General features: G+C 43.2%; 1 protein-coding gene across 1 annotated transcript in view; it reads left to right on the top strand.

Moving 5' to 3' along the window:
* Positions 1-10,448, top strand: part of LOC106580521 (zinc finger matrin-type protein 4) — a 196,659-nt gene extending 186,211 nt beyond the window's left edge. The window contains exon 7 of the mRNA XM_045703277.2: positions 8,344-10,448. Within this exon, the coding sequence (XP_045559233.1) occupies positions 8,344-8,371 (28 nt within the window). The 3' untranslated portion in view covers positions 8,372-10,448. The remainder of the gene's footprint in view (positions 1-8,343) is intronic.
* Positions 10,449-11,451: the final 1,003 nt, after the last annotated feature.

Genomic DNA, 11,451 nt, shown 5'->3' with positions numbered 1-11,451 from the left:
GCGGGAGATTACTAACACTCTCTCTCTCTCTGTCGCCCCCCTTCTCCCTCACTCACTCTATGCCCCCCACTCTCTATTTCTCTCCCTCTCTTGCTCTCCGCCTCTCTCTCTCTCTGTTGCCCCCCCTTCTCTCTATGCCCCCTCTCGCTTTCTCTCTCTCTGCCTGTCCCTCTCTATGCCCCCTCTCTCTTTCTCTCTCTCTTTGCCGCCCCCCTTCACCCTCTCTCACTCTCTATGAGCCCCTCTCTTTATCTTGCTCCGCCTTTCTCTCTCTTTGCCGGCCCCCTCTCTCTTTTTACAGTGACTGCGAAAGTATTCACCCCCTTGGCAGTTTTCCTATTTTGTTGCCTTACAACCTGGAATTAAAATTACTTTTTTTGTGGAGGGGGGGGTTGTATCATTTGATTTACACAACATGCCTACCACTTTGAAGATGCTAGAGTCAACTTTTGCAGCAATTACAGCTGCAAGTCTCTTGGGGTATGTCTCTATAAGCTTGGCACATCTATTCACTGGGATTTTTGCCCATTCTTCAAGGCAAAACTGCTCCAGCTCCTTCAAGTTGGATAGGTTCCGCTGGTGTACAGCAATCTGTAAGTCATACCACAGATTCTCAATTGGATTGAGGTCTGGACTTTGACTAGGCCATTCCAATACATTTAAATGTTTCCCCTTATTAAACCACTTGAGTGTTGCTTTAGCAGTATGCTTAGGGTCAGTGTCCTGCTGGAAGGTGAACCTCCATCCCAGTCTCAAATCTCTGGAAGACTGAAACAGGTTTCCCTCAAGAATTTCCTCGTATTTAGTGACATCCATCATTACTTCAATTATGAACAGTTTCCCAGTCCCTGCCGATGAAAAACATCCCCACAGCATGATGCTGCTACCACCATGCTTCACTGTGGGGATGGTATTCTTGGGGTGATGGGAGGTGTTGGGTTTGTGCCAGACATAGCGTTTTCCATGATGGACAAAAAACTCAAATATTTGTCTCATCTGACCAGAGTACCTTCTTCCATATGTTTGGGGAGTCTCCCACATGCCTTTTTGGCAAACATCAAACGGGTTTGCTCAATTTTTTCTTTAAGCAATGGCTTCTTCCTGGCCACTCTTCCGTAAAGCCCAGCTCTGTGGAGTGTACGGCTTAAAGTGGTCCTATGGATAGATACTCCAATCTCCGCTGTGGAGCTTTGCATCTCCTTCAGGGTTATCTTTGGTCTCTTTGTTGCCTCTCTGATTAATGTCCTCCTTGCCTGGTCTGTGAGTTTTGGTGGGCGGCCCTCTCTTGGCAGTTTTGTTGTGGTGCCATATTCTTTACATTTTTTAATAATGGATTTAATGGTGCTCCGAGGGATGTTAAAAGTTTTGGATATTTTTTTACAACCCAACCCAACCTGTTTGGAGAGATCCTTTGTCTTCATGGTGCCTCTTGCTTGGTGGTGCCCCTTGCTTAGTGGTGTTGCAGACTCTGGGGCCTTTCAGAACAGGTGTATATATACTGAGATCATGTGACAGATCAAGTCCACCTGTGTGCAATCTAATTATGTTACTTCTGAAGGTAATTGGTTGCACCAGATCTTATTTAGGGGCTTCATCACAAAGGGAGTGAATACATATGCACTCACCACTTTTCAGATTTTTTATTTTTTGAAACAATTAATTTTTTTCATTGCACTTCACCAATTTGGACTGTTTTGTGTATGTCCATTACATGAAATCCAAATAAAAATCTATTTAAATTACAGGTTGCAATGCAACAAAATAGGAAAAACGCCAAGGCGGTGAATACTTTTGCAAGGCACTATATCTCTCTCTGCTGCCCCCCTCTCCCTCTCTATGCCCCCTCTGTCTCTCTCTTCACCTCTCTTTCTCAATGCCCCCCTTCTCTCGCTCTCCTCTCTCTCCCCCCCTCCCCTCTCTCTCTCTCTCTCTCTCTCTCTCTCTCTCTCTCTCTCTCTCTCTAGCATGTCAGTCAGTAGAGGATTGCCCAGGAAAGAACTCCCCATGAGACACAATGCTGTGTGCCACAAATCCCCCAACACTTAGACAAATCCCCCAACACCTGCTCCTCAAATCCTTCATGCACACACAATCATATTCACAAACATATTCACAACCACATTCGCAAGAGGGATAACAGCAGCTATGTGTCTTCAAAGCAAAAAGGCAAATTAATCTAGTTTAACGTTACATCTGATTACAATGCAACAGCAACATATTTCCGTCTGTTCAAAGGTTTATTGGCTGGGGGGATGGATATGCTGGTTGAAGGCATCAGGCATCATTGCAGGAATATTTTCAGACTGGCAGTGCAACTGTAGTGTCGTTTTAGCACTGGTAAAATAGGGTGGTCAAATGTGAGCAGTAGGATATTTGTTTGGACCGGAGCAGACAACAGACCCTGTCTCAATGGTAGCATAAACAACCATATGGAAAATCCTGGAGAGAACACTTTACCAACATAAATCTGGCCACTGTATCGAGCTGCAGCTTAGTGGCTGCGGTAACGCCTGGAGGGGTGGCAGAGGCAATTGATTCTGAAAGTGGCTGTCTGAGGCTGATGCTGATGGCTGCTTCCAGCACTGTGAAGTAGAGTAGTGACTTTGAGTTTGTTTTTTATGAAGGTGTTGGAATGCTAAAATATTGACCAACTACAATGCATTGTGTGCTGGAGCAGAAAAAGCTTGAGCACCAGTGGGAAGAGGAGGAGGAGGAGGGATGTTTTATTTCTGAGCCCATCTTTCTCCAGTGATCATCCCCTGTGTGATGGCTTCATGATTTATAATAATGCTCAGTGGAGGCTCTGCTGAGGCCCTTCTGCTCTGGCACCGCCCGGCCTTGGTGAGATGCACCGATTAGATGCTCAGTGGAGGGAAGTTCAGAAACTGCTTTACGGCTCTGTAGAAGGTAGATATCAACAAACAGGCGGGGGCAGCTTGAAAGCAAACCATCAAACAGGAGAGATTGTAGCACAAAGGAAGAAACAGGCAAAGCCACAGAGACAGTCGACAGTCCAATCGGCGGGTGTTTCTCTTATATGATTGAGCCTCATTTCCTCATTCTTTGACTTCCTAATTAATTCCTAATGCGCATTGGGAGCGAGATAGCTAGGGGCCCGGTATTGGCTACAGAATAGACACATTGTCAATCCCAAATGACATGTGTCTGTACCAGCTCACTGTCACATTCTGACCTGTAAAGGTGTTATTTGTTAGTGTTTAGTTTGGTCAGGACGTGGCAGGGGGTATTTGTTTTATGTGGTTCAGGGTGGTTGTGTGTATGTGTCCATGGAGAGGGGTATTTGATTTATTAGTCCAGGGTTTTGGTTATTGTTCTATGTTAGTTTATTTCTATGTTCTGTCTAATCATTTGTATTTTCTATGTTTAGTTAATTGGTGTTGGGGCCTTCAGTTGGAGGCAGCTGTCTATCTGCCTCTTGATTGAAGGTCCTATAATTAGGGGTGCGTTTGTATTGTGGATTGTGGGTAGTTGTATTCTGTTTTGTGCTTGTCACATGACAATTGTCGTCTCACACACACACACACACACACACACACACACACACACACACACACACACACACACACACACACACACACACACACACACACACACACACACACACACACACACACACACACACACACACACACACACACACACACGACAATCGTTACACTCACCTGCTAATCCAAGCTGACATTCTTTCTCTCCAACAATAGAGTGACGGAAAGCTTTATCTTTCCATCACTCTATTTGTTTGGTTTAAGTCGTCAGAAATATTTCAGATTGAAAGATCACTCCATGATGAGCACACTAGATCGACACATGAGAGAGAACTCAGGCCTCTGAGGCTAGCCTTTCAACCATGTATCTTCAAAGTGCTTTTGGTCTGACATTCAGTCCCACCAGCTTCCACGACAGACACATGGCTTCTTTATATGACGTCCGGCACGTCCCCTGTGATGTCCCACAGAAAGACATTACCACAAATACACCAGAGGAGAAACATGGCCAAAAACACATTAAGAATGTGTGTGAATGTGTACAATGCAGACAATGGATGGGTTTATGAATATATCACTCAAAATTATGTGTAAGGAATATTTATTTTACAGCATTTAGTATGATGATAACTTGCTGGTGAACTGTACAAATCTGGAGGACTGCTGCTGTTATGTAGATTGAAATTGTCTTGGACAGGCAACTCGTTCTTACATAGCAACAACCAGGAGTATCATAAGCTGCAACATAGAAAGAAGAAGGGAGGCATTTTATCACAAAGGGAGAATTAACTTCAAAGGGACTGAAAATGTTCATGTGGAATATAGGCATGGGGATAAATAATTCATGGATAATTCCTCCACCAGAGTAATGTGCTGACCGAATTTGTCACACACTGTATGAATACATAAGTTGTGTGTTCACAATCACGTGTTTAAGGTCTCTGCATTCAGATGGTGTGGTTTCTATTTGCCATTGCACCAAGTGAAACTATGTAACTTACACTCGCTTCACGGTAAATTAATTATAAGGCAGTTTGCCTTGAGAGGGAAAATAGAGGAGGCTTGATACTGCTGCTGGAAAATGTATCTTTCCTGTCTCTGACTGACTTGAAGGCTACGGTAGTAGGGAGAGGGGAAGGAGAGGGGGAAGAGGTAGAAGGAGAGGGTGGGGTGGGCAGAGAGGGGGAAGAGGGCGAAGGAGAGGGTGAGGGGAGTGGAAAGGGTGAAGGAGAGGGGGAAGGAGAGGGTGGGGTGGGGTGGGCGGAGATGTGGAAGAGGGCAAAGGAGAGGGGGAGGGGAGGGGAAAGGGTGATGTGAGTGGAGAGAGGGAGGGGAGTGAAGAGGGTGAAGGAGAGGGAAAGGGGTGGGGGGAGAGGGAAAGGGGCGCTGGAGGCTGTGCAGACATTCTCAAAGCTGTTCTAAAAGTCTGTCCTGCTGTCAATCTTGGGCGGATGCATCTTTAAGAGCTGTCATTTAGATGGAAAGGAAGGCAGTCAGCAGTAACAACAGTGTGCTTGTTAGAGGGCAGCAGGAAACCCTATAGTAGATGTTGCCACTAACAATGTAGAACTCTTTTCAGACTCATCACAGAGTGGCCTTGCTTGGCTGAGCTTTTCTCAACGACTTACAGAAATGCTGTGCTCGAGAGGAAATTATCATACATTTTTTTATTTAAGGATGGTACTTGGATTAGATTTTCAGCTGCAGGGACAGCAGAGTTTGAAAATGAGACTTGGTTAAAATGTGTTCTCTTGGTTAACTTGGCTAGCTACTGTTAACATCTTTCTCTGCTGCACTTTTGGTTGCAATGCCTCATTCAGTTGTCTCATTGTTGTGGTCTGTAATCATATAGTTAATTAGACCAATTGAACGATGCTCCTTAGACCTCTGGAAAAATATAATTTGTGTTGTGCCAGCCAGTGTTAAACCACCTGAGATCAGAATACATTAGTACTGAGTCCAAAGTAGGGACAACTATAATGTCTGAACATCAGGTGAAAAATCAAGAAATCCCTGCATGGTTTCAGATGCACACATTGTTTATTGAGTGCAGCATTGTCTTTTGTACCACAAACGAACACATGAAAATCTCTGGATTTGGGTACACTGCATTTGAACTGAACAGTGGGTGAAACAGTAAATTCAAATGTATCATTTAGCCTACAAAATGATGGCTGCATGTTTTCCTGAATGTGTTGTAATTAGTCAGGTTTTATAGTGATGCAAAGTAGCTGAAGAGGCTCCATTCATATGAGTGAAAAAGGCTGTCTGTAGAGAGTCCCTCTAATGAAAACAAAATGCTAAATATGTCTTTGAGTAGAATAAATTCAGCTCTGCTGGTGTGCTGAGAATGTGTTCATTTTCCTCCATTTGATGGAACTGTTTGCTTTCTCCAAAGGGAGGCCTCGTCTCAAGGTTGTTTTATTTCTCAACTTTACTCAGTGAATGTTGCGTTAATCTTACTCTTACTTTATAATCCCCCACCTCCCCTCTGCTTTCATTATTCTGTGTTTGTGCGTGTGCGTACATGCACTTGTGTGTTTGCATGTGCTTTCCGTGAGTGCTTCTGTGTGTGTGTGTGGTGTGTGTAGACTAAGGTCTATGCAAGTCTGATACATTAGCGTTTATGGCGGACTGATTCAGAACTAATGTGGGTCCTGCTCTGCTGCTGATGCTGCTCTGGCCACATCCTCTAGGGACTACCTCAACAGGATGGGTACTAACTTGTGGGGACTAACTCAGCAGGGTGGGGACTAACTCATGGGGACCAATTCAGCAGGATCTGGACTACGTTATGGGACTGCCTCATGGGGACTAATTCAGCAGGATGAGTACTCCCTCATGGGGACTAACTCAGCAGGATGGGGACTAACTCATGGGTATTACCTCATATGGGACTAACTCAGCAGGATGTTCATTTTACAATCTAAACAGTGATTACTCTCCAAGTTTACCTGGAGTCAACATAGAAACCCCAGACTAAATGCAAGTCAGGGAATCGATTACTTGAACAAATAATGCTTGTAGATTAACTACTGTTAATGTGGCGGGACTTACAGTGCATGCACCAATGAGGGTTAAGAATTCTGTTGTAGTACTGTTTTGGTAGTCTATTGGCTCAAAATAAGCTGTGATATACAGTCCCAGTCAAAAGTTTTTGGACGTGTAACAGTGTAGGTTCTGTCCCTCTCTTCGCCCCAACCTGGGCTCGAACCAGGGACCCTTGCACACATCAACAACTGACACCCACGAAGCATCGTTACCCATCGCGCCACAAAAGCCGTGGCTCTTGCAACACAAGGGGAACAACCACTTCAGATCTCAGAGCGAGTGACGTCACTGATTGAAACGCTATTAGCGCGCACCACCGCTAACTAACTAGCCATTTCACATCGGTTACACTCACCCCCCTTTTGAACTCCTCCTTTTCCGCAGCAACCAATGATCTGGGTCAACAGCATCAATGTAACAGTGTAGGTTCCGTCCCTCTCTTCGCCCAAACCTGGGCTCGAACCAGGGACCCTTGCACACATCAACAACTGACACCCACAAAACATCGTTACCCATCGCGCCACAAAAGCCGCGGCTCTTGCAACGCAAGGGGAACAATCACTTCAGGTCTCAGAGCAAGTGACGTCACTGATTGAAACGCTATTAGCGCGCACCACCGCTAACTAACTAGCCATTTCACATCGGTTACAGACGCACCTACTCATTCCAGGGTTTTTCTTTAAATTTACTATTTTCTACATTGTAGAATAATAGTGAAGACATCAAGATGATGAAATAACACATGTGGAATCATGTAGTAACCAAAAAAGTGTTAAACAGTCAAAATATATTTTAGATTTTAGATTCTTCAAAGTAGCCACACTTTGCATTCGTGACAGCTTTGCACACTCTTGGCATCCTTGAATGGCAGGTATCCTGGCGGGTTGGCGATTTGGCCCAGTAACCTTTCTGGATTGAGCAGACAAGGTAGAAATCTGTCAATCTGCCCCTGAGGCAGTTAACCCCCAACAACAACTATTCCCCAGGCACCGATGACGTGAATGTTAATTAAGGCAGGCCCCCCGCACCTCTCTGATTCAGAGGGGTTGGATTAAATGCGAAATACATATTTCAGTTGAAAGCATTCATTTGTACAACTGACTAGGTATCCTCCTTTCCAACCCCCCTCTTTTTCTCTGCTGTAGACTATCTATAGCACGCAGACTATCATATTAGATGTGGATTGGTTGTCATGCTTTGAAAAATGTCATACCATATTAAGTGAGAGGGCCTTTAAGTATGATTTCTCTTAGACAGGGAAAGAACAGGGAGAGGCATCTCTGACAGTGATTGTGTGTTGATAAACCATTCGATAAGGCCTTTAGTCGATGTTGCGATGTCCTGGATATGCTATAAAACCTGGCATTCCTCTTAAATCACAACACAAGTGGGATTAGATGTTGACCACTCTAAGTGTCATCAGTGAGCTCCGAGGGCTTTGTTGAGGACATGACAAACGAGTGCATAAAGTCAAGTGGTGCGTGACGTACGGGAGACAGAGATGAGAAAGTGTCCTGAGGAGGGTTTTGTATCCAGTCTAGATGAGACGAGGCTGTTTAGACCTGATACTTTAACTACCCTCTGCTGCTGGTTGTGATGTTCTCCTTACTGTGGACACTTTATTGTTGATCTTATCAGGATCATTTCATCTTTACCTGGTTTATTTTATTGGTTGAGATATATTTTACTTTTGCGGTCTCATGACAATAACATCTCTCCCATTCTCTCCCTTTCCCTCCCTCTCTCTCTCGTTCTCTCCCTCTCTGTGTCTTTCTTTCTCTTGCAGCCTGAAGAATCAGATATGTGTCCAGTGAATCTTGAAGAACAAAATAAACCATTGGATTGATGTCAGACAAGCTGTGGTCAGCTTGCCCCGCTTTTTCTGCCTCTGCTCTGCTTTCTCTCTCCACCACACACACACACACACACACACACACACACACACACACACACACACACACACACACACACACACACACACACACACTCTGTCTCTCTCCGTGACCCTGCTGGCATACAGTAGGAGAACAAGGGGTTTTGTAACGCTTCATCTCCACAGCATCTCTCTCACCTGTCAACGTAAAGCTTCTGCAGAACTCTTCTCATTTTGGCCGTGTGATCATCAACATTCCACACTAACAGATGTTCAGTATGTTTAAAGACAATGGTCCAACAGCATAAAAGTTGATCGGATAAAGGGACAGTCCCCTCAATGCATGATGAAACGAACTACCTGCAACTTCATGCTAACTATGCTTTTTGCTTTAGTTGCGTTAGAGAGAGGAATTGTGGCATTTTGACTTGAGGAATACATAATTTTTTGTAGTTTATTTACCTCTGAAACAGAAAATGTATAAGAGAACCTATATGTAGGTAATATATTGTTTTTAGATTTTATTTATGAGTAATTTATTTAAACAATTGTATTTGGATTGCCTTTAGAATTAGTTTTTTCTTTCAGAATAATGTATAACATTATAATAATGGTTTAATGATTGGGTCTACAGTATGCTATACAGTCTTACAATAACATAATATCCCTGGTGGACAAAAGGTTTTGTTGGCAATAATAATGACAGTTTGAGAAATGCCTTTGAACATAATATATATTTTAACATTTTTGGAATTGATCTTTCTGCGTCCCTAGCAGTCTTGGAAGGAGAACCTAGATAGGGATCTATGTTGTCAGTGTTCCAGGTCTCAACATGTGTTCTCTGTTCCTCCATGTGGTTTTGAGGTTCATATGTGGTCTTCGTCTCAGGGAGGTCCCATTGATTACTATTGTTCAGATTCATGATTCAGATTCATGAACTGTTTTAAAATGTTACTGCGTTCACTGAATTCATTCCAAAAAGGCCTTTTAGAATGTGTAAGTAATACAGCCAATTACAGTGAATTTGAATCAAACCATGTAATTCTGTAATGGTGTAAAACATTGCTGTTATGATGATGATGTCTTATTCAGAGTTGGAGAGTATTTAAAAAGCAATCCAACTTTAATATACAACCTTATTACAACATTCTGTAGCAACTCTTTCATTCTAATATGTTATTCGAACATCAAAGCTACGTTATGACAGTGGTTCCTGTTGCCATAGCAGGTGTTTTAGTAGAAATGTCTATTTGTTCTTACTGTTGTGGATTAAACAGTTTATTGGTAATTGGGAAAGCAGATGTATCTTTATACAGATATAAGTTATTTATTTTCCTGTCAGTACAGTGCAGTCAGTGTCTGTCGACAGCAAAGATGTGTTTGATCAATAGCCTTGATAAATGTGTTAAAATGTATTTTTGTGCTAATTTATAAATAACTGATCTGTTTGTTTTGAAAGTACCAATGTCTGGAATTGTTACACCAGTTGAAACCAAGCCTTTTTAGATGTTTTGATAAGACTTCAACCGTTTTTATTTACTGCTTACTCAACAACAACAAAACACCAAAGCATGTTCATTGGCGTTAGAGAGATGGAGAGAGAAACTCACAAACATACATCAAATCTTTCTGAACTGAACAGCAACTGAAGAAGAACATAGAACAAATATTTATGAACTCAACACCAACTGAAGCTGGCTCAACTGAGAGCCATCCGCCTTGTGAGATGCCACAGGCAAAAAAAAAACTAATGTACAAAGTGTTTTTACTATTACAAGCAACTTAAGATGTACTCTGTGCACGAATGATTTACTAATTAATGCAACTCTGCGATCCACTGAATTGCTTTGCTCAGCCCAAGTCATAACGTTACATTCTGCCCAACTTTTGCATTGGATCTAGTGTCTCTCCCTCGATCTCCAGAGGAATGCCACCTCTCATACACCCTACTCACTTTGTGCGCTCTCTGGGTTATGTACTATACTGTGTCTGAAAAAGAATAAAAAGACACTTGCAACTATACTATACCACCTGTCCAGTCGTGTTGCTTCTTCAGCCTATGTTTTCCTCCGAGCTGGAATTCTTATCCGCAAAGTTAACATGCCCCATTTCTCAAAGGAAAATCGATTTTCACAGTTGACTGAAGATAGAGAATTCCTGAATGCTGTTGTCATCCTCTGCTGTACCATTCCATATCAATATCAGGAGACATGGCAGTGAGCAATAAGAGTTACTACCCATCACATGCTTTTTACTGAGTAAGATACAGTGATTCTATATGGTACTTCTATAAGGAGGTGTTTGCATTCCCATCGCCTGTCAGTCTAGACACCTCTGGTGAATACAACCTCTGTTCTTATCTAACCCTAGAGCTGAGCTGACTCTTTTATCTGAAGGAGTAGCGCAGGTATTCCTCTATCTGCTATTCCCCTGGAATCAAAGTCAACCAGCTACACTATATAAACAAAAGTATGTGGACACCCCTTCAAATTAGTGGATTTGGCTATTTCAGTCACACCCGTTGCTGACAGGTGTACACAGACATGCAATCTCCATAGACAAACATTGACAGTAGAATGGCCTTACTGAATAGCTCAGTGACTTTCAACGTGGCACTGTAATAGGATGCCTCCTTTCCAACAAGTCAGTTTGTCAAATTTCTGCCCTGCTAGAGCTACCCTGGTCAACTGTAAGTGCTGTTATTGTGAAGTGGAAATGTCTAGGAGCAACAACGGCTCAGCCGCAAAGTGGTAGGTCACACAAGCTCACAGAACGGAACCGCCGAGTGCTGAAGCACGTAGCGCATAAAAATGGTCTGTCCTTGGTTGCAACACTCACTATCGAGTTCCAAACTGCCTCAGGAAGCAATGTCAGCACAATAACTGTTCGTCGGGAGCTTCATGAAATTAGTTTTGATGGCCAAGCAGCTGCCCACAAGCCTAAGATCACCATGTGCAATGCCAAGCGTCGGCTGGAGTTATGTAAAGCTCGCTGCCATTGGACTCCAGAGCAGTGGAAACG

The sequence above is a fragment of the Salmo salar genome, chromosome 20 (assembly GCF_965601325.2).
Source record: "Salmo salar chromosome 20, fSalSal1, whole genome shotgun sequence".
Lineage (NCBI taxonomy): Eukaryota > Metazoa > Chordata > Actinopteri > Salmoniformes > Salmonidae > Salmo > Salmo salar.
The sequence above is the reverse complement of the archived record's forward strand: the minus strand, read 5'-3'. Positions and strand labels throughout refer to the sequence as shown.